A 25,198-nucleotide genomic window follows, 5' to 3' on the forward strand; every position below is an offset into this window, starting at 1 on the left:
CCTTACTGCCTCTACTTCCCCATCCACAGCCACTCTTTTCTCTGCCTCTCTATGCCTTCCTCCCCTACTTGCTTTCTTTACCCCTTCTACCGTTTCACCCAAGTAAATCCCAGCCAAAATGCACCACTAGGACAATGTAGCAGAGAGAGAGAGAGAGAGAGAGAGAGAGAGAGAGAGAGAGAGAGAAACACTGTATTAGTTAACTCTGCAAAATTATATACAGCCTTTGGTTATTTTTACTCTTTCTGTTATTTACATTAATTTGAACCAATGTGACATGTGCAGAGCTTTTCAACTGTATATTAAATTGTCTATAGAGATGTCAGCAGTTCTGCCTTAGGTCAGCACTGAAATACTGTTCATTTTCCCCACTTCATCACTATGTGAGAAAACCAAGTACCACTACTTACATGACTATTTAAAAAAAACCACACACAGGATACTGCAAGCAAACAAGTATTTCTGTAGGTCTACCACTATCAACAGTATGGAGATGACTTGTTTTCTCACACTGTTATAGCTGGTAAGACACTTCGTATCCTACATAAAAGCAAAATAAAAATAACAGTCAATGGAGCAGTGTCATTGAATTTAGCCAAACAACTTTAAAAAATTAAGCAATCTTCTTTCTCGAGTAAAACATAATGGCTGCCATTTTCTGGGAAGGAAAGGGTGTTGCTTTCATTGATTTCAACAATTACAGCTGACATATTCTGCAAAATTTTCACTACTCTGATATGTGGCATCCAAAGTCAACAGCCTGGGAAATTATTGCCTCAGACAGACCAGTCAATGAGGTCTTATATATTTCAGTACTGTTACACATACTTCAACATGAAATACATTTTTATCATGCTGTACAGTCCTAGTTTTATAATTCAGGAACATTTTGATAAAGTTACTGTCTCTAAGCCAAATTATTTATTTCATTTCTTTAGTTGCTAAAATTTCTGTACTAAGAGATTGGTTTCCAGAAATTAAATTCTCAAACAATATTCATAGTTCACATTCATACTCTCAGCCTTTAATTCTCATTGTTTTCATCACATTTGTGGCTGCATTCAATTAATTTGCGGTTTTCCACTAAGTTTAAGTTTTCTTTTATTGAGGGATTTAATCCCCACGAAGAAAGACAAATGCACCGTCACCAGAGTACACAAGTAACAGCATTTTCAATGTTTTCCAACACTTTTGTGATTATTATTATTATTATTATTATTATTATTATTTTCTAGTTAAATATGGTTTTTCGAAATACCCTACACAAGTTACAATAGTTACTGTAGCTATCAAAGATGTGTATCACAGAGGAAGAAGAAGAGGAATTGAAATGACAAGTTGGATTTAAAGTGTTGAGAATTACTGTGTAAAATCAAACCACAATATTAAAACTGACACTTCTCTAGTGTTATGGTGTTAATGTAGTTAGAGAGAAAAGCACAATGTGATGGCTGTTATCATCAAAAAGGTTCTATGTGGGAACATTGGTGCAACATTAGATGGTAACCAGGCACATCGGTGGTGTTCACAATATTCTACGGGGCTATGTTCAAAGGCCAACTGAAAACAATATATCAACAAATATGAACTTTAAAGTACTGCCAACAGATACATAACAATGTAGAAAATATTAGCCTGGCTTTTGGGATTGTTATTTCTTTCTTCATGGACAGAAATAAAGCTACTGGGGAAGGGAAGAAAGGAGTGACCTACAAGTGCTTTCCCTTCTTCCAAAGGTCTGCCCCCTATCCTCCCCAAAGAACGAACTAACAGCCAAAAACTAGGACAGTTTTCTGTATTTTTATATGTGATTTTTGGCAGTGAAGCAAGCTTTGAATCCTGGTTAATGCAGACTCAAGCCTGGACACATAACCAAAAAATGCAGATAATCCAAAATAAACATGTATTTATCGGAAACTGCTATTTTACTGTATTCACAAAACATGTTACACGTCACATCTGAAAGCACGCAACATTACTAATGTGATACTCACTGGAAACTGGCAGATTTATCACAAAGAACATGAGCTGCATCTTTGTTAGCACCAAGTTTCTTGCCCTGAACAGCTATTTCTTGAATCTTGCAGCTATGTTTAAATCGAGTCACCCATCCTGAGGAGCTATCAAGTTTGCTTTCAATCTTTAGAATCCATGGAACTTCCCCGGTTTTCACCATTAATGTGAGGCATGATGGCAGAACTCGTTCTGCCTTCCGCCCTCTTCTGCTGTTTCATCTACTTTCACATAAGTTAAAATTTTCAGGCACTTCCGCTTTGACTGTCTGGCTTGGATTAGCTTTGGTTGTAGCAAAATTTAACACTTTTTCTTCACCTTTTTTTTTTGTCAGAGTGATACCTTTGCTCTATCTGCCATTTTTCTACCCCATACAAACCATTTACCAATTCAGCAACAATGAAACATATCAGTTAATAGTCACTGTCAGTGATCCATTACAGAAGCTATTTTTGAGATTTGTCAGCAGCCATAAAAGTATGACCAACACTGCATTCCTTCTGGCAATGTCTAACAGTATGCTTTCATTTCACTTCAACACAAAGCAAGAATTCTGAAGGAAAATGTCCCAGGAGAAAACCTAAATTGTCTTCTTTTAATCTCAGCTTTAAGGGAGTGGCAATTATTATTCTTCAGATCCACACATATATGTGTGGATGGATGTGTGTGTGTGTGTGTGTGTGCGCGCGCGCGAGTGTATGCCCGTCCTTTTTTCCCCTTAAGGTAAGTCTTTCCGCTCCCGGGATTGGAATGACTCCTTACCCTCTCCCTTAAAACCCACATCCTTTCGTCTTTCCCTCTCCTTCCCTCTTTCCTGATGAGGCAACAGTTTGTTGCGAAAGCTTGAATTTTGTGTGTATGTTTGTGTTTGTTTGTGTGTCTTTCGACCTGCCAGCGCTTTCGTTTGGTAAGTCACATCATCTTTGTTTTTTGATAAACTAATAATTAGTCAAGAAAAGATAAGTAATATTCCGTCCTATAGTATCTCTAGTAGCGAAATACACTAACTTTGAAGAATTATTCCTTGTCTTGACGCTTTACTGATGCGAGTTAGAAGAATTCAATCAACAAAGATTCTCTCATTTCTATTTTCTACGTGACTGTTTAAGTTATAAAGTGAAACCAACTATAATGTGGCAAAAGGAACTTTCATCAAAATATAGGGTCTTTGATTAAGAGTGATACTTTCTAAATTTGTGTGTGGTGAAGTCTCAGCAGGATTTCACTCTACACAATCAGACGCCACCAAGAAGATAACGTAAAGAGTGAAAAGAGGACAATATCACAGCAGTAGTGGCCAGTATTTTAAGGAAGAGTGAAATGTGTCAGTTTCAAGACCATCTCAACGGTTGCAAATATTTGAAAAGTCAATTTGGCGAAACCTGCGAAAGGTTTTGGATCTGCAACCATACAAAACTGTACTGACTGAAGAGTTAAGGCCACTAATGTTGGACAGAGTGATTCATAATTGGGACTATCGCATGCATGTCAGTGTGTTCATGGCTGTGGTGGACATTTGAATGATATTTTCTTCAGAACATAATTGCAATGTCTAAGCTTTCTTTTAAAAAATAATAATAATAATAATAATTTACTTTGATATGGTGGTTGAAAATGTACATTCAGCATTGAGTGAGACCTAGTAGAGGACAGAAATATTTCTGAAGGGTTACCCTGGTGTACACACTATGTAACATTTCTGTCACTATTTGTGTTCATTTATGTAAAAAATGGCACATAAGAATGACATTTTACTAATGGAAGATTACTAAAGGATGCATTGTTAGAAGAACTCAATCATGAAATTTACATACGTAACTTACGTGAAAAATGTGAGTCTGGAGCTAATACTCCTGCAGCAGGTATGGACAAAGGTGAAACTGATCAGTCGCCTGATCTTCAAACAACAATGAAAAAAATACAATCATCCATGGTAAGAATGGTCACTGTTGGACACAACTGTCCCTAACAGAACAGGCCTGCCAGCTGCTGATAACACTGTCATCCATATTCAAAGAGAACACCTCAAAATATTTGTGTAATATGTGCATTTCATTAAATGAATAGCATCTTCACCTAATTAAACTGCAAATACAGTCTTTTGATCTGGATCACTTCCAACTTTCTTCATTGAAAAGTTTTCATGACAGGTTTTACTTAGTCTCGAATTTTGGATGCTTTAATACTAATAGTGAATGAAAAATCCACAAGGCAGGTTAAATAAAATGAGCACATGAAAGTCCAATTTCATTATAAAATATTCTATTTTCAGGCAATTTCTCCAGCAAATAACGGAGGGTCACTGTGACCTTGGTATACACTTCATGTGACAATTTTAGAGATGCTCTTCTGAAACTTCATCCTGTCACTTTTGGTGAGTCAATACTTAACATCAGCTAACTGTTTGGCTGCTGTAATCAAACATGTTTTTGGTGCTCTCAATATTTGCCATCAACTGTTCTCATAGTCTGATCACAAAATGTGAAACAGTACAAAACATATGCATTGGAATCAGCCAACTTTCCTGCAGCACAGGATACTTGTAAATGTTGATCTGTCTTTTTCAGCTTCAACACCCACAGAAGTCAATGATATTTGGTGGAAAATTATTTCTTTCCTGGCCGGTTTGTCCATTCCATGGAACATCATTAACAGACATACCATTTTTGAATGCAGCTTATTTGGTACAAAGGCTGCAGGCTCTAAGCACAAGGCTGCCTGGTGCAGCCTTTTTCCATTGGCACTGATAACAGCTTGAAACTGGACATGTGCATGTCATACAATGTGTAAAGTTTTTTGGGACCATATTACACTGTAGCTTAAGTTTCCTTCCTCTGTCATTTTAACAATATTGGTCCATCAATCAAAATGACTTAAATGCATCAGCACTTTAAACAAAGTTTTCTGCCTTTTGTTTATTTAAAAGAGCTGAAGCTTATTTTACAGAATAACCCCACTTTTACGTTCCCAGAATTAACATTTTCTCACCATTTATGACATTTTATATCAATCCTGTCAAATTTCCTATGCCCACAATGTTAATTTGCACCAAATTTTGCGTCAATGTATTTATAATTTTACCGCGATTTATGCTTTACGAAAAAATATTTATGGAACATAACAATGATGCTGGCCATCCAGTAGTGTTTACAAATATTACGTGGTTAAGTTTCTTGATGCCAGGGCACTCTACTCAGAGGATTTCAACCCATGAACGTGTAAAAGTTGGAACAATTCGTGCTGTATCTCCCGCTGCTGCCAGGCTCTACCTGGCATGATGGCTGATGGGAGTAACACGGTTAGTTTGAATTTTAGATATCAACCAATCACAACCATTTTCAAACTGTCTCTACTGCGCAAACACAGTTTCACGATTGTTGAGATCATCCTGACACCTCTGCCGTACCATATTTAGCTCGTTTCGGCGTTTGGCCACTTGCAGCACTAGTTGATACAGTCATTCACTTCGTGTTGCTGATATGTTTTTACTTTTAACACAATGCACATTACGTGATTTGTTCATGCAGAGCAAGACGTGTTTTGAGAATTTATTCTCATTGCCAAGTGCAGTATTTTTGTATGTATTTTTTGTGATGTTAACACACACAGTTTGAGTGATTTTGTGTGTGTGTGTGTGTGTGTGTGTGTGTGTGTGTGTGTGTGTGTGTGGTTTTCTACATAACTGAGGAAGCACAGTACCTGATAACCTCAAAAAGATGACTACAATGCAAGAGACGCAGAATAACACATATTCAAACACCACACAAAATACTTTTGTATATATTTGCACTTGACAATGAGAAAAAATTCTCAAAACGTGTTGTGCTAAGGATGAAAAAAATACGTAACTAGTGCAGTATTTCATTATTTAAATAATGAATGACAGCTGCAGGCTTTCCAAAAACATCGATTATGATGTATGAAATTGAGTCAAACGTTTCTACTTCACAGACAGTTGTCTGTTCCAGTTATATCAGCGGTTTTTGTTAGATAATAAACCTTTATTAGATAACAAACAAGTCCCTGACAAGTCTTTAGATGCCTGTTATTTACGTATGTCATACATAAAGTGTGAAAATGCAAGGGAGTATCCTATATGTAGCTTTTATGGCTTAAAACGTTATTTCCCACATTTTACAATTTTTTTTAATTGTAGTAAGCCAGCAATTTAAATATTTTCATAAAAGGCTATGAGAATTAAGTGCTCACTATCACAACAGCTATGGAATTAAGGATAATACGTCATGTTTCTGTCTGTAGTGGGTCAGGGATGCACTGACCACTTCAGAAGGGTGGAAGAGCCGTTCTTCAAATGATCAGGATGGCACTGGGGATTTGATGGGCTAGCAAGGGCTATGCGAATCCACTGGAGGTGAGGATGGCTGCCGCACAACTGACAGAATTCATGTAAGCTCTCTATTACTCCAAATTACAGCAGTTATATGTACGCGTTCTCCCTGACAGTGCGGCACATCATCATCCTGCAGTGTCCATGTTCCGTGAGTGTGGTCAGGCATCAATCTTTCTCCGCATGGTGGTGAGAAGTGGTGTCACGAGGACAGCAGTAGCTGCTGCCCCACTAGTGCTGAGCCCTGCATGGCCAGTGTACCTCAGCAATGCTGTTCAGATGCAGCTATATGTTATTGTTGTGCTGCTACAGGGGCTGCTGTGTCACGCCCAGATGAGGCAAATGTCAGGTACTAGCAGGTGCCCACAGCTTGGTGACTAGAGGGCATTGGTATGACATTTGCCCCATCCAGCAGTGGCAGCCACCAGGAAGAACATTGGCAGCCTTGCAGTGAAAACCAACACACACAGCAGACGCCAATTCAAAGCCCACTGTTTCAAAAAGCCCAGCCTGGCTGGACAGCCTGCTTTTATACCAGACGAGGCAAGTCTCGTCCCACTTAAGGTCGCATTGATATGTCTCAAAGTGCCAGTTATTGCCCCAAGGTCAGAGTCACAGTTGCAGAGCCACTGGTATGGTGAAAGTGTTGAGCATGGAGGTGACAACAAGCATTTGGATTTTGGCATTGGGACTCATCTTGTGCTTGATCTACTACATTCATGCCATCCTGGAGTAATTCGGCCCACTAAATTCCTTAGTGGCTAAAGTCTGGTTGCAACGAAGAAGCTATTCCTACTGTTCATATTTTATAAAACACTAGTCCGAAGCACAAGTTCTAAGATAACTATTCTTCCCCTATTTATATTTACACCATTTTCACTGTTCCAGCTACTTGGGCTCAGACAAAATCGCAAATGACAAGTCTCTACAGTTCGTATAGTTCTAGCACTGGCTGATTTTGAAAGTTATGCGCAAGTCCTGTGAAGAGACACTAGTATAACTGATATATGTTACGTTACAATGTATTCCAGTGGTTACTTTTGTCCACACCATTCACAATTCATTTCATGGTTTGCTGCCCACTTGCTGTTTCAGGCAAAGTTTCTGTGCTGTTCCGAGTCTCTAGGCAAAGGTAGTCCATAAAACACTTCTAGGCCATGACATTCATGTATCCATTTGGCAGAAGTGTTAAACCATCTCATAAAAATAGTGGTGCGGGGATATGGGACGTCTTCTACAGCATTATAATACTATGTGCTCAACCTTTCTCAACTGCTATCCCAATTAACCTTAAAATGTATCACTTATCCTCTTTAACCTAGTTATAATACTTCACAAAATGGTCAACATGGTGCCAGATTAAACTAAGCATGCTCAGTTTCCACTACACACATTACAACATTATGTATTCTCTGCAATTAGATATCTCACCTAGAAGTTCATTTAACTTACTACCTATTCACAGCACATCTCTTCTTTATACTCCTACCCAATCCACTTGCAGGAATTCAACATCTTCTATGATCTGAATCTTGGCATTCCTAAATGCTTTCTCATAAACACATACTCATACAATAAACACACACACATTCAGGAGAAGAGCTTACCCTAAACTATTCATAAAATATGTAATCCTTGGTAGAGTCTCTACAATTGTATTATAATACCCACAAGAACCAGAGAACTAGTACTTGTAGTTGTTGCCCCAGTAGTGTTAAACCATCTCATAAAAATAGCGATGTGGGGATATGGGACGTCTTCTACAGCATTATAATACTATGTGCTCAACCTTTCTCAACTGCTATTCCAATTAACCTTAAAATGCATCACTTATGTATGGTCGGCATATTTCAGCAATGTCGCATCAGATGTGGCAGCTGTATGTTATTGTTACACTTGGGGTGGGGTGGTCTTGTCCTGCCCAGCTGAGGTGAATGTTGGGTGCCGACAGCAGCCCACAGCTCAATGAGTAGGAGGGCAATGGTTTGGCCCTAGCCCCATTCAGCAATAGCAGCCAAAGGAAGGACATTGATGGCCTCAGAGCGAAGCCAACATACAGCGGACACTGGTTCAAAGACTGCTTGGTCAACACGCCCAGCCTGGCCAGATGGCCTGCTTTTGTACAAAATGAGGCAACTCTCGTTGCATTTGAGGTAATGTGCGCGGCCCATCACATGCTGTCAAAGTATCTCAAAATGCTGGTTATTGCCCTAGTGTCCGCGTCACAATTGCAGAACTGCTGGTACAATGTAGTTGCTGAGCTTGCAGGTGATGACAAGCATTGGCCCCACATTGCGCATATGAGCTACATGTCATTCTAATCCTTCAACCATCTTTTCAATAGATTAAGTGGAAAAGTTGCATATCATAAACAAAAGAGCGTCCTTTTCTTCCTTCAAAGTAGTGAAAGTAGTACATTTCTGCTGAATATAACGTTCATTAACAACCATTCAAAGTGCATCCAATTAACATATAGCATTTTTATTAATAACATAATCTGACTAATATTATTTGCATCCCATGGCTGGTGTGGCGCACGTATGCTGTTAATAACAGTTTCAGATTCAGAAGGATGTAGGTTGAAGTACGTACTTCGAGATGAAGATGCTTGCACAGGGTAGGGTAGCATGGATAGCTGCATCAAACCAGTCTCCGGACTGAAGACAACACCAACAACAGTTTCTTCTTTCTATCAACTACTTCCCAACTAATTACATAAGCCTAAAAGAGGCTCTTCATAATGGGATCAACTGACCACATTGCGTGAATCAATTACTTTAAATTTGCTAACATATGCAATATGTTTGGACAAATATAATATGTAATGACTATTATTTAAAACTGACAATAAATGCAGTCCTCTGTACTCAGTGGATAACATATAATACAAGACACACACTATGTTGAAAAGAAGTAACATGAAATTTGCAGAAAAACTGGTTGGAAGTGAAGAAAAATAATGTATGAAAATGGATTTAGTTAAAGCAAGTAGTTAAAACCATATCTTTTATCTGTAGTACTGATGAGATATTATTCATTTCACATAAAAATAAAATTATTGTGTTGGAAGATATATTTTTTCCTTTCTGAAGATATGCACTTACCCTCAACGAGAAAGGTTGGTTGAAATCTATTCTCATTGTTCCATAGTTTGAACTCAGAACTTTCCAGATGCCACGAATTGCACGAGTGAATGTTTCCATCTGCTTGGGTTGGCCTAGAAGCTCTCGTACAAAATTGCCATCTACAAGTTTCTCATAATTTACACTCACTGGCACAAGTAGAGCATCTTCAATTGTGCCATCCATGTATGCATCAACAATGACACTTAAAAGGCCCCCTTCACAGATAAAAAGAACAAGTGTCAGTCAAAAAATATAAATACTTCTGAAATTCGAAATGATTTATAGTGAGAACTAGAATCAAGCAATAACCTCATCATGAAATACTTAAACAAACAACAGGTACAACACATAAAACAGAATTACAGTACAGTTACATGTACCTTTAGGAAAGCATGGTTTTCCAGTTCTAGTTCTTCCACCTTCAATGAAGAATTCCATATTGTGACCTGCCCGAAGGCACTCAATCATGTATGTATGTAAAACTGCTCGGTATATTATATCACGTCGACCAACTGCTGGATCAATTCGTCTCTTAATAAAGAATGCTCCTAGGCCTCTCAAGAGCCATCTGAAAAACAAGTTTTCTTTTAAAGTCTCTCCCCACTTGAAATTATAAATATTATTCCATTAATAATAGATAATTTTTTCAAGGCACATTAAAAAATTTAACAGCTTGTGTCCTTACCCAAACACAGGAATGTTTAGGTTATCTCCAGCTGCAACTAGAGGTGAACGGATATTGTTGTTGAGAAGAATAAAAGAAATCAATATGTAATCTAAGTGACTGCGGTGTAGTGGAAGAAAAATGAGAGGCACCCCTCTTCTACTTGCCAGATGCAACATCTGAATTTGTCCCGGATGTGCCACAATCCGTGTCAAGAAACAGGGCAGTAACTTGTACAGCACCCATGAAGTTAACCTACAAACAGAAAGGTGGTGCGATGATAGTAGTAGTAGTGGTAATAATAATAAAAATAATAATAATAAAAACAAACACAAACACACACACACACACACACACACACACACACACACACACACACACACACACAAAGAGAAAGAGAGAGAGAGAGAGAGAGAGAGAGAGAGATACACACACAGAGAAAGAAATAATATTGACATGTAAAAAGGTAATACTATTTAATAATTACTGCTATATGCACATTTATTTGTATACTCACGAAATCTCAGAACACCTGAAATTCATAATAAGAAAATGTTTATACTATGTGAAAGTGTGGAAGTGTTAGCCTAATAATTGTCCTTGGCAACAAATGAAACAATTAAGATCCTGAGATTCATTACAACCAGTGTGCATTGTTAGCTGCAATTGGCAGAAGGCGTGCTTTATTGGTGCTGCACATTTTAGCAATTTTGATCGAGGTAAACTTATGCTGCAGTGTTCTTCTTCAGCTTGCCAGTGTAAAAACATCAGCAGTGAAAAATCCACGCAATATGCACATTTACTTACATATAAAAGCCAATCTAGGAATTTCCACTCATGTGGGACTGCATGTACAAGATGATGTGCCAATTTAAAGTTCTAGATTCGCATATTTTGCTGTTTGCATCTCATCTGCGTGATCTTTCATTGCATGTTTCAACAGCTGTTTGTGTTGTGACATATAGTGAAATTTCGAACATTTGCAAGTGCCACAATAAACTAGTACTATAATCGTCCATTGTAGGCTTAAACTAAACTGTGCTCTTTCAAAATTTTTACAACAGAATGACTACCCAAATTGGAAACAACCATTCTCTAATTTCATTATACAATTACATGAGAAATACATTAGTTTGAGAATTTTTGGATGCTTACAAAACTACATCTTCATAAGTTACCAATACGAGTGTTTTGGACACGTAATTTATTTCACAGCAAATCAGCATTTGTGGTCCACAGTTCAGCCAAAGAACACATCACCCCTGAATTTCATTCTATATCAACACAAATAAATATGCGTTTTTGAGAATTATCAGAAGCTACCATTGACCTTAGGAAAATCTAGAGCAACCCGCAGCAAATCAGTGCTTGTGATTTAGTTACTGTAGCAAATTTCCTAACTAACATATTGTGTTACGTCTAATTTTCCCTTAAAGAGGAATAGCCCTATATATTATCTGCATTTATCATATGTTAACTATGTTTTTGAGTTTGCTAACAACTATAATTAACATCAAAACATTTTAGGAAACTAGTAACACAGGTTTTTGTGTTGCCTTAATAAAAATCTCCTTTTATCTATCTGTTTCAGTTCTTATAGGGAATTAATAACTTCCTAGCTCCACAGAGTAAAAGATAATCAGCGGGCTTAATTTAAAGTTATTTGTTCACTGCCTTGTAATACACTGCACCAGCAAAAATGCAGCCCCACTGTGATGCTGTTCTCAAACACGGGATGAGTTGATTGATGTTCGTAAGCAAATGGAAATTGCTGTGACAACTGTCAAATGATTGGCAGCTGCTGCGAATCAGTATGTTGGAAGAGTTACTGAGAGTCATGTGCCTGTGAAACCTGTACCAGAAGTTACTTTTGAATACATTATGGGAGTAGCAGTGATCAATGTCTTACACATATTTACTATTAAAAACAGTCTTGATCACGATTTATTTATCAAGGTGACCGGTTTCGACCACTACTGTGATCATCTTCAGACCATTGAGTAGGAACATCTTTCTGTTGGAGAATCACTACTAATGATTCTCCAACAGAAAGAGGTTCCTACTCAATGATCTGAAGATGACCACAGTAGTGGTCGAAACTGGTCACCTAGATAAATAAATCGTGATCAAGACTGTTTTTAATAGTAAATATCTGTACCAGAAGTACCTCAAGTACTATCCTCTACTATGGATCCTGTCTCCTCTGCAGAAAGTACAGGATTTGTCATTACCCATCCACCTGACTGTGAGTGGCATGTCAATGGTACATCTAGGCATCCTGTACAGGATGGATGGGGACCAGGAAGGACTCAGGGTGTTGTACCAGCCCCCCTAACCAACAAGTTTGAGGTGCAGTGTTTCACTGAAATTGTATCAGTGGGACTCACTTGGCCTTTTTTTGGGGAAACCTGTTTTGTCTGGTGTCAGGAGGAGGCAAATGCAAAAGGGTAGGGGTCTATTAATCGTCGGCAGTTCAAAAGTATGGCGAATGATGGTACCCCTTAGGGAAATGGCAGCAAGAGACAGGAAAGGATACCATGTGCATTCAGCGTGTGTGCTTGGGGGCCTCATTTAACATGGTGAAGAGGCTATTCCAGCAGCCATTGAAGGAATAGGGTGCAACTAACTGCAGACTGTGGTGCATGTTGGAACAAATAATGTATGTCAACCGGGCTCCGCAAGGTCTTTCTTGCATCATTCCAGTAACTGGCAGAGAATACTGAGAAGAGCAGCCTTGCACATGGAATTTCAACAAAGCTCACAATTAGCAGCATTGGAACTGATCATGGCTGTTTGTTTCTGAGTCGAGTAGAGGGACCGAACCAGACACTTCGAGGGTTCTGTGACAAGCTAGGCTGGGACTTCCACTATAGGGTTGAGAGCTGTAGGATCCATCTAAATAGGTCAGATGTGCAGGTAGCTGACTGTGTATGGGGTGCACACAAAGGTCTTTTTGATTAAGCGACTTTCCATCCAATCCAGATAATGGTAGCAGTTGGAACCCAGAAGTATAAGTTTAAGATCGAAGGAAATGCCTCCCACAGGTGAGGGTATTAAAATCTTAATGGTAAACTGCTAACTTAGAGCCAGAGTTTGAAGCACTCATGAAAAGCAGTGATTCTCACATAATACTTAGTACAGAAACCCAGTTGAAACCTGAAATTGAAAGCAGTGAAATTTTTGGGGAAAATTTTAGTGCATATTGAAAGGATAGGCAAATGGAAAATGGAGATGCTATATTTGTCGCAATAGATGAGAAACTCAAATCCACCAAGATAGAAACTGAAGCTGTATGCAATACTATTTGGGCAAGACTCAATATCAGCAGTGGGCATAAAATGATAAGTGGATCCTTCCATCACCCATCTGACTGATCTCCTGATGTAACCGAAAACTCTAGGGAAAGTCTCAGTTCACTTGTACATAAGATCCCCAATCATACTGTAAACACTGGTGTAGACTTTAATCATCCAACAAACAACTAGGAAATTACAGTTTTGTTAGTGGTGGGTGTGATAAGACAGCCTGTAAACTTTACTAAATGTCTCCTCTGACAATTACGTAGAACGGATAGTTAGGAACCCCATAAAGATGAAACTATACTGGACCTAACAGCAACAAATGGACCCGACCTCTCTGAAGATGTCCACACTGAAATTGGTATCAGTGACACAGTTGTGGCAACAGTGGTTGCCAAAGTACAAAGGTCTACTAAACCAAGCATGAAGACGTATGTTCAGTAAACTAGACAAAAAATCAGTAGTGACATATCTCAATGAAGAACTTGAAACTTACAACACAGGGCATGGGCATGTATAGAAACTCTGTCTCAAGTTTAAAAGAATAGTTGACCATACACTGGATAGATGTGTACCCAGTAGAACAGTTCACAATGAGAGGGAATCTCTGTGGTATACAGTCACTGTAAAGAAACTTCTAAAACAACAGAGATTGCTGCACAATAGCTGTAAAACTAAGTGTAGGGCTATCGATAGAGAGATGCTGAACGAAATGTGTTTGGCTGTCAAGAGAGCAAAGCGAGATGCCTTCAACGATTACCATAACAGAATATTGTCAAGTGATCTTCCACAGAACCCAAAGAAATTCTGGTCATATGTAAAGGCTGTTAGTGGCACCAATCTTAGAACACATTCTGAGCTTGAACATAATAAGGTACCTTGAACAGAATGTCCTCTTCAATGCGAATCAGCATGGATTTCGAAAACATCACTCAAGTGAAACTCAACTCACACTTTTCTCATGTGACATACCGACTTTTGATCAAGGCTACCAGGTAGAGGTAGTATTTCTTGATTTCTGAAAAGCATTTGCCTCAATACCACACCTACGCTTACTGTCAAAAATATGATCATACAGGGTATAAAGTGAAATCTGCGACTGGATTGAGGACTTTTTGGTAGGTAGGGCATGGCATGGTATCTTGAATAGAGAGTCATCATCAGATGTTGAATATTAATGACTTAGCAGGCAATATTAATACAGGGTGTATACAGGGGCAAGGAAAAAAAATTCCCGGATTATTCTCGCATATCCCGTTTAAAAAATACGCTTTTTCCCGGGCGAAAATACACTTTTTCTGTGCTAAGTGACAGATTTTCCGTAGATTTTTTCCCTCGGAACTGTAAAACTTATCAATTCTTTGAATGGTTAACGTTTTATACAATCGCGTAGAACTTCCCGAGAAAAAAAAAAAAAGAGAGAGAGACGGGCAGAGAAGTTTTGGAGAGACTTTTAATAAAAAATAAAAATAAAAAAAATAAAAGGAGAGAAGTGTTGGAAAGACCTTTGATTTGCAGCAACATATACGTTGCATATTTTCGTATTACTAAAGTATAAATTCGAATTGCACCAAACACAGCACGTTAGTTTGCGGGGCGTCGAAACCGAGGTTGCGATGTCATTTTGTAAGCGAGTCATATCTCAAGCCACGAGATCTCGTCAGCCGATGACAGCAGCTATTCAGACAACGCCACCTAGGAACAAGGCCTCACATCGTGAGTCTAAGGAACCTGTGACGTCACGGGTAGGGGTCTGAGAAGCTAGGAACCGACTACCGACACACGTGATTCGTAGCGTTTCCATGTTGTACTTTGTGCTGTTCGTGAGTGGTTATTAGATCTATACTCAGTTACGATGCCCCGAAGGTGTTGTATGCCGAATTGCAGGGGCAATTACGATAATGGACCTAAAGTCAGTGTATTTTATTTTCCATCTGACGAGAATTTAAGACGAAAATGGTTATCGGCTGTTCACAGACAAGACTGGACACCGAGTAAGCACTCTGTTGTAAGTATCAGTGTATTTGTTTGGTTAGTGTGTCGTAGTTACTTGAAATGTAGTACAGCTGAACAAAATACAGTAAACAGAAGAACATATTTATAATCTCATACCTCGTTAATTTTCGTTATATGTTTTAAAGAGAACTGTATGCTTGTTTTTAGATATGTGAACTGCATTTCAACAAGGACGACATTTTAAGCAGTACCAGTATGTATGACCCGAAAACTGGTATACTCTTGACAGCACCGTTGGATCGTCGACGCTTGAGAAAAGGTGAGTTACGAAACACGCTCTTAGTAAAGTACAGTGGCATAAGAACTATCTTTATTTCACTTATATGCTGTGAGATCGGTTTCATACTTCATTATTAATTTTTTCAGATGCTATCCCATCGAAGTTGCCTGGATGCCCATCTTACTTGTCGAGTCATCAAACTGCAGTACGAGAGGACCCAGAAATTCGTAGGGGGCGTTTAGAAAATCGTGCTCTTCAGATTGCTATCCAAGAAAGTGTGGACACACATGCGAAAATGATTGATGCGATATCGTTCGATAGTTTAGAACAAATGAAAACAAAGTTGAGTGAATGTGAAAAGCACAGTGACTGGGTAGTGATAAACAAATCTGACAGTGTGAGACTAGTGTTACTAAAGCATAATCCTTACCCAAGAATTTTTTGCCACGTAGTTATAAGCAGTGGTTTATCACTCAGTGTCTTCAATAATGATATTGAAGTGAAATGTATTGGAAACATGAAATTTCCCATGAAAGTAAACAACATACAGGTGGTAAGTGATGTTCTTAAGAACATTTATCTTCTGTATAATAGTTCTGAGGCTCCTGTAGATAACATTTTGTCTTTAATTGACCAGTTATTGCAAAATTTATTAGAAAAGTTGCCAGGAAACGAAACTAAAATTACATTTTTGAAGGAACAGATTTCATTTTTGAAGTGCAGAAGTTCAACTCAATTTAGGTATGATACTAACTCTATGATAATGTGGTCATTAGTACATTCTATAAGCCCACATGCTTACAAATTTTTGAGGAACACTGACAGTTTTTCTATGCCTAGTCCTAACACCCTTTCAAGGCTTTGTAGTAAACTCTCAACAAATCCTGTCATTGAGCAACAGGGTCATCAGTTTATGAGCTACATCACAAATAAAGTAGGTACTTTATCCTCAGATGATAAAACTGTGCTCCTGTTGATGGATGAAATTCATCTGAAGTCTCAGCTTGATTACAAAGCTGGAAATGTTGTAGGATGTGCCTTTAACACTGAAAAATTTTTGTGTGCAACCAGCGCCTATGTTTTTATGGTTCAGAGCATGGAATCACCTTACAAGGATGTGGTATCTATTCTGCCAGTTCATACTATTCAGGGTGATGTTCTGTTCTCTTACATTAAAGCAGTCATTGTTAAATTAGAAGCAGTTGGATTTGAGGTGGTTGGTATAGTAGCAGACAATAATGCAATTAATAAGAAAGCAATGTCTAAGTTTTCTACTCCTCCAGATGTGAAAATAAAGTATGATCACCCTGTACAGTCTTCTCCAAATCGCCCATTGTATTATTTTGTGGACACTGTCCATATTTTGAAGTGTATCCGCAATAACTGGTTTAACCAAAAGGAGCAGATCTTGTGTTTTCCTGACTTCAGTGACAGTTTGAAGGGAGGTTTGTCTTCTGTTGGAGCACTGAAAGAATTGCACTTGATAGAAAAAGATGAACTATTGCAATATGGTAGTTCCTTAACTTTGAAGTCTCTATTTCCTAACTCAATTGAGCGCCAAAATGTCAAGTTAGTGTTGCGTATTTTCAGTGATACGACAGTTGTTGCTTTGGACACATTTGGTTCAAAGAAAGCAATTAGCAACTGGGAAAGTACTGCAACATTCATAAAAATAATAAATCGTTGGTGGGATATTGTAAATGTAAAAACATTACTCAAGGGACAGAGGTTAAGAAATATTTTCCAAGAACCTATGACTAGTAAATCCCATCACATACAAGAATTCTTACAGTGCTTCATCTCATGGTTATGTTCTTGGGAAGAGTGTAGTGATGAAAGAAAACTTACTCGAGAGACACATAGCGCTTTGAAACACACAACTGCTGCTTTGATAGACTTCAGTGACTACTGGCTTTCTGAGAAAAACAGATCATATTTGCTGTTAGGAAAAGTACAGACAGACAGTTTAGAAGACAGGTTCGGCAAATACCGCCATCTATGTGGGGGAAATTATCATGTTTCTCTAAGACAAGTTTTTGAAACTGAACAAAAACTAAGGGCACAGTCTATGTTTTCCCTTGTGCTTCGGTCGAAAGTAGTTGGGGATGTTGTTATTAAGACCACTGATATTTTTTCTACTCATACTCAAATTCAGGGATTAAAAGAAACATCAATACCAGAATTTTTAAATGTAGCAGTAGATGAAAATGATGTTGATGGAATAGATGAGAATACTTGGCCACTGTTGCATTACATAGCAGGTTACTGCTCACACCAAGCTATTAAAAAAAACCATTGTGAATATTGTAAGGTATTCCTTACTACAGATGAAATGAAGCAGGGTGGTGATGATTTGATTATGGTAAAAGACAGAGGAGGGTTGACATATCCTGCAGATGATGTAGTAGTGTGTGTGACATATGTCTATTTAACTCTACAGAAAATTCTGAAAGACCAGGAAATTTTATTTTTAGAACAGGCAAATCAGAGAAATGTACTTGTGAAGGTAGCATCCCACAACATTCCCAGCAATCTTTTTTATGGGTTTCACTGTAAAAATAAACACTCAATTGATTCAGTCATGAATTGCATACTGTTTTGCTGTGCAAATATTTTGCTAAACAATTACACCAAGAGGAGAAATGATGTAACTACTGTTAAAAATGTAACTGTGTACAAAAGATTGTAAAAATGTTAAATTATACTGTTTGGGGCTTGGGAAGATGATGTGAAATAAATGTTTATTTCTATTTTCTGTTTTTATTTCATGCACAGTATCCCATACATCTTGTTGGTAAATGTTATGTATTGGACCCCTTCTGCTCTCTTCGAAATGGTGCAGCCGTAAACATGAGGCTTTGCTACAGATTAATTTGTTACCACAAATTCTCTGTGAAACCCCAATCTCATAGAATTAGGGGAATAGTCTTTTCTGTTCATCAGTAAATATATAATTAATGCTGCTCCTGCTCTGTGGTTGACAAGTTTTTGTATATATTTTTGTCCAATCGGTAAATTAATTATTCTCACAAGGAGAACAATTCATTGCTAGTATTAGCATGCTAGTCTGCCATCATAAGTAAATATTAATCTGCAGAACAGGTCCAGTCTGTCAATACAACCAATATTTCGGGGAGGGGGGAGGACAATACATAACTTAAGCCATTCTTCATTTGAGAGAAATTGATAATGTTTTTGGAATTTGGAATAGCAGTGCTTTTTTTCCTCTGGGACAACATTAAATAGTGAATAGTAAAAGAATTTAATTGTCATTTAGCTATTGCAGCAATAGACAGTCAAATTACAAATGTTTAAAAAGTATACAGCATGTATACAAAAATTACTTTACACAAATTAAAAAACAATGTTACAACAGATTTTCCATAAAGTAAAATATTCAAGCTAAAACGATTTGTGTAGTACATCTTAAATTGAAATCATTAAGGAAATTATGGTACACTCACCGAGCAGTTATCACTGTGATATTTACACTCATACATTCAAGTGAGTAGGGAGGATTTACTGATAACCAACTGTACTACTTGTGCTTGAATAAATCAAATAAAGCTTCTACCCATTCTAGAGGCAGTTTGTTGAACAGCTTCATACTCACTACATTGCTGTTCTATGATTTAGATAATCTGCAGTAAGGTATGTGAAGATGCACACTATTTCTAGTTCTGGCATTACTGAAGATTGGGATACCACTCATCTGCTTTCACAAATGGCACTATAGATGACATTTTAAATTTTTACAATGCTGTAATACCCATTGCCAATGATCAGTGTATCAAATGACAAGTATTTTAATTAAAAGATGGGGATCAGTATGTGGATGGGTGAATATAAATGGATCAGTTTGTACAGTAAAAAGTAATAATAGGTTCTTAAGATATGTCGTTACATGAAGCCGATGGGTGGTGTCCCATTCTTCAGATAAACCTCAGTTCCATGAGAGTGTAAATCCTGCCTAAGCTGGTATTCTGTTAAGTTAGTCTTTGTATACAGTAGAACAGTGAAAATGTGCAAATTTATAACAATTAATATTTTCAAGCTGATAAACAATGGCTTACAGTGGGCAAGTTTGTCAGAGTTTGTAATGATTCTAATGTGTGATTCCCATGTCAATTTATAATACCTAATAACTTAACACTACCTAGTCTTCTACTGGCAAATCTCTTAAACTAAGTAGTATGTAGAAGGTTCAGTGAAGTTTACACAAGTTTCTGTACGGTAATGTTTTCTTAAGTATAAAACTGTAGATGACTGCCAAATGAGGTAACTGTCATACGAAACTAGAATTTGACATAGATACAAGTCCCAGAGTACCTGCTTCGATAGATTGTCAGTCTTTCCAATTGCGGTACCTCATTTTAAATTAAATTATGCAAGGTGACATACACGGTGAAAATAGTGCTGTCAGAGTTATGGAATTAGAAATTCGCATTTTCAAAACGCGAGTGACGGAAATTAAAAAGAATTTTCACCTTTGGAGCTATAGTTTACGAAATTTGAACAATGTAATTCTCCTGTGGGAATGATTAGCGTTTGTTTACAGATTTGTGTATAAAGCAGTGAGTAGTCTACCAGGAAACTGTTTAATGTTTTCATATACGTGGCGTAGAGCCTAACAAGCCGCTCGGTATTTCGGACCCCTAGTCGTGACGTCACGAGTCGCGTTGTGAGGCCTTGTTCCTAGGTGGCGTTGATTCAGAGCAGAGGACACGTGTTATAGTCAGCCAATAGCAAGATCACTGGTTAAATAGCGCGAACACGCAAGAGGAAAAGTTAACGGTTTACATTAATGTACACAGTACCGTATATCTACAAGAAAAGCTAAGCTTTCATATATAATGTTAGTCTCTAAGATTAACACGCTACAACAGAGCCTAAGCTTTCACATGTAATATTGATCTTTTTTGCGTGTGTTATACTTTAAGATACATCACACAAATGTGCCAGTAAATTTAATATTATGACATAAATTTCTCGGCTCGAAATTCTTGTAAGTGGCTGGTCCTCAAACTGTTCAGTTTTGAACGCTCTGTGATTTGGATATCCATCCCACTTTCTCACACGCAACATAATTCATCTTGCGTAAAAAGAAATTTACTTTGAAAGTAACGCTTTTCTAACCACCGTTCGCAATCCTATCCGAAGACTGTTAGAAATAGGTTCGATTTACCAGTTTCCAGAGAGCACCAGAAAACAGGCATTATTGTGCGTGTGCAACTGCAGTGGTGTAGGAAGCCCGTATGTTCGTGTGTATAAAGCACTAAAAGAGCTTACATTACACCATAAAAGAAACAGCGCATCAGAGGGTGCTCCAAACAGCATCGGAATTTCGTAAACCATACTAAAATGCATAATTCGGCTTGAAGTGCGAATTGGCTTTTTCCAGATTCACAATGAAGTATGTCCCATCTGATATTAAGCTTTTCAGTGTGGTTTTTGGGATGCAAATTTTCTTGGAGTACCAGCACTCTACGATCTCATTTTTGGTTCTTTATTATGGCATAATGCCATGTATGGCAGAAGATGGTAACGTGCACTTGAAATTCAGCTAAAAGTTGGAACTAGCCAATACTGTAGAATGAAACACTTCGTTTCAAATAAAATGATTGCCTCAGCGGAAAGATTAATAAAGCCAAATTTCTCTAGCAAACTTGCAAAAATAACTTCACTGTTCTGCAAGGCGATTAATGCTTGACTGCTACTAACTTGGAAATAAAATAAAATCAGAAAACTGAAATTAATAATATCTTTTTGCCCTCCATAATTATGTGAATGTATTTTAATTCACTTGATAGCTCCCCGGCCACAGAAATCCGTTTTGTTTTCATTTGACTTGGGAGCTGTACACGAAGAGAAGCAGTGAAATCACTTAACGTAAACACGCGTCACGAAGAGGTTAACCCTCTCCCCACTACAACTTGGACAACTCTGTGCAAGCGTGAATCTGGCAGCTATGGCGCGCGAGAAAAATTTTTCTCGTTTGCATCTGGCTGCTTGCTACTGCTACCGACACAGCCAACAGCCAAACTTCAAGTAGCGGGAGAAGGTACTGCTTATACGCGAGTCAAATGCGCATGCGCAACAGACCACTGGCAATTGGTCAAACGAACCTAATGTGAACAGTTGTGACGTCATGCTCATAGCAAGCAGTTTATTGTTACGAAGAATTAGCACAGTCTAACATATCAGTCGCGACACTCACTGCTGTAAAAGTTGTTGCCGTTTGACAGATGGAACGACACTAGCGCTCCAAGTGGCAGGTAAGGTGAACGCCAGACGCGTCGTAAGCATAATGTTTGTTTACATCCATTTCCTACCTAATTTCCGAATTATTCGAGTTATTTTCTTGCCTCCAAGAGTTTGTGTAGTATCAGGAGGCATATATGTTTCTAAAAGTGATTCTAAAATAAGCGCAAGTATGGACAAAAACCATGAATAGAGTGGCAAGCTACAACACATTCGGGAAGAAACACTTGTGACATTGGACAGAATTGCAGCTTACCACGTTGATATCAAAAGAATATAAACACACAGATTCACATGTGAGAAGGACAGAAATGTACCTCTACATGCAAAAGCGATCGACAGCTCGTTTATCGTTCTGTAGGCCTACTGTGTGTGTCATTGCCGCCTGTTGCCACAAGTACGACCTTCACCTCTATATTATTCTAAGTGGGACAAGCAACTGCCAAATAGTGGGAGAAATACGCTGAAAATATTATAATTAGCTGATTACATTACATTTCACGAAAAACCACATATTTGAATAATTTTCAAACAATCTGTCTGTAGGCACTTTGCTTGTCCCGTAATAGTTTCGCTCGATCTGCACATTCTGACACTTCACACGCTTTTGTAAGACACGAACAGCTGCACTTAATCTAACCACTTCATCGCCAAAGCATGTCTGTGTTGATGTTCACACGAATCTGGCACTGATACATGGAGAGTTGAACTGGCTGCTTCTGTGTCATAGGACTGTTTTACAGCTTTAGATTGACTGTCGAATCTTTGTGGCTGTTTCCTCTTCATCGTCAGTTGCGGTGGTTTATTTGGAATGTCAAACAGTGTGGGTACTGCACTCCACACGAGTTTGTTATCGTCTGCGTTCATGAACTGGTTTTGTTCGAAATGTAGCGGACAAAACCTAATATTATTGTACAGGTAAACTGGCTCTTTCTTCATAAGGTCTTCTCGTCTGCTATTAACTAGCCATTTTCTGCTCCTAAAACGAAACATTCATCATTTATTCACATATAGTTTGCAAGTGAATCCTGACGATACAGTTTAGTAACATGATGGTATAAACCTCTCAGGATCCTTAGGAAACCTAAAAAAAGACAGCTGTGGTGTCTTCTTCCTGTTGTTGCTGCAATTTATTGCGCTACAAACGCTCCCGATGGTAAAAACCATTGTATAATTCAAAATAAATAATCACTATTCGCTTTCACGATCGCGCCGAACTCACAGTTCAACCTACCGACCGCTTGGGGCGCTGCTGGCGCTGTAGGCAACAAAATCGAGGCGAAGTGTCGCGACTGTTATGTTAGACTGTGGAATTAGTCTGCGCCCTACGGCCTTTGACATATTTTTGCTATTTGCAAACGCTTGTGCGTGCACGGTTTTTTGTTATTGTAAATTGCACATTTCCTTTGTCACTAGAGTTTTATTTTTTTCCCCTCTCGTTTATATTTTATTGTTGCAGTATCATTCTCCAGTAGCAGGATACAATAACATTCTTTGCTAGAGAATCAATTCTGCAGCCAAAATTTTAAAAAAATCAACTGAAAGCTAAAACAATGAAAAATTCCCGGAATTCCGAAAAATTCCCAGGTTTTTCCCGGTTGTCCCGGGTCGTATACACCCTGTAATAGCAAAATCAGTCTTCTTGCAGATGACGAAGTTACCTGTAATTAAGTACTATCTGAAAGAAGTTGCATAAATATTCGGCCACATCTTGACAAAATTTCAATGTGGTGCAGAGATTCGCAACTTGCTCTAAATGTTCAATAATGTAAAATTGTGCACTTCACAAAACAAAAAACACATAATATCCTATCACTAAAATATTAATAAGTCACTGCTGGAATCAGCCAACTAGTACAAATACTTGGGTTTACCACTTTGTAGGGATATGAAATGGAACGATCAAATAGGTTCAGTTCCTTACAAATCACTCGTGTGACCAATTCTGGAATATTTCTCAAGCATGTGGGACTTGTACCAGATAAGACTAACGTGGGATATTGAATATAGATGGAGAAGGGCAGCATGAATGGTCACAGGTTTGCTTAATCGATGGGAGAGTGTCTCAGAGATATTGAAGGAAATGAACTGAGAGACTCTTGAAGGCAGATGTTAACTATCCTGAGAAAGTCTATTAACAAAGTTAGGGATATACTACAACCCTCTAAGTATCGCTCACACACAGATCATGAAGACACAATTAGAATAATTACTGCACACACAGAGCATTCAAACAATCATTCTTCCCATGCTCCACATGTGAATGGAACAGGAAGAAATGCTAATAACTGGTACAGTGGGACGTACCCTCTGCCATGCGCCTCATGGTAGTTTCCAGAGTTTAGATGCAGAAGTAAATAACACAATGCATGTTGTGTTTTAAAGGATGCGTTCCAACAAAACAAAGGTCTCTAACAATTGGCTGCTTATGAAGTCATTCAGACTCAAGTTCTGTTCATTTACTCCCAGACAAGTATTCTTTTAGTCAGAAATTCAAACAATGGAAAATGCAGGATGGAATGTAACACTATTACAAAACGAATAGTAGTTACTCAAGATATAGTGGAGACGGTGAGTTACAGATGGGCACAATGAAAAGACTGTCAGAACGCGAGCTTTCGGCCAACAAGAAGTTCATTGAAATAGACAAAACACACACACACACACCAATGCAACTCACACACACATGACCACAGTCTCTGGCCACTGAAGCTAGACTGCTTGATGGGAGAGGCAACCAGGTGGTGGGGGTAAGGAGCAGGCTGGGGTGGTGAGGGGAAGGGATAGTGGGTATGGGTGGGGTATGTTTAAGTGCTATTAGTGGGAGTGTGCAGAGATGAGGTAGAGAGAAGGTATGGCAGGTAGGTGCAGTCAGGAGGTTAGACAGAGGGTGGGCAGGAGGAGCGTTGCAGAAAAGGAGAAAAGTTAAATGACTGAGGGTGCATTGGTGGCATAGAGGGCTCTGTGATGCTGGAATGGGAACAGGGAAGAGGCTGGATGGGTAAGGACAATGACTAACGTAGGTTGAGGCCCGGAGGGTTATGGGAATGTAGGATACTGCAGGGAGTTCCTATCTGTACAATTCAGAAGTTTTGGTGGGAAGGATCCAGGTGGCACAGGCTGTGTAGAAATCCTTGAAATGAAGAACATCATGTTGGGTGGTGTGCTTAGCAATAGGGTGGTCCAGCCGTTTCTTGGCCACAATTTGTAGGTGGCCATTCATGCAGACAGACAGCTTGTTGGCTGTCATGC

At 38.5% G+C, this 25,198-nt stretch overlaps 1 protein-coding gene across 4 annotated transcripts in view; it reads right to left on the reverse strand.

The window, feature by feature from the left end:
- LOC124787624 (glycerol-3-phosphate acyltransferase 1, mitochondrial) overlaps positions 1–25,198 on the reverse strand; it is a 401,021-nt gene that overhangs the window by 83,528 nt on the left and 292,295 nt on the right. For all 4 annotated transcript variants that reach the window (XM_047254384.1, XM_047254382.1, XM_047254383.1 and 1 more), the window contains 3 exons: positions 10,172–10,405; positions 9,867–10,054; positions 9,466–9,701 (listed from right to left, as the gene is read on the reverse strand). In XM_047254384.1, coding sequence (XP_047110340.1) covers positions 9,466–9,701; positions 9,867–10,054; positions 10,172–10,405 — 658 coding nt within the window. The remainder of the gene's footprint in view (positions 1–9,465; positions 9,702–9,866; positions 10,055–10,171; positions 10,406–25,198) is intronic.

The sequence above is a fragment of the Schistocerca piceifrons genome, chromosome 3 (assembly GCF_021461385.2).
Source record: "Schistocerca piceifrons isolate TAMUIC-IGC-003096 chromosome 3, iqSchPice1.1, whole genome shotgun sequence".
In the NCBI taxonomy this organism is placed as follows: Eukaryota; Metazoa; Arthropoda; class Insecta; order Orthoptera; family Acrididae; genus Schistocerca; species Schistocerca piceifrons.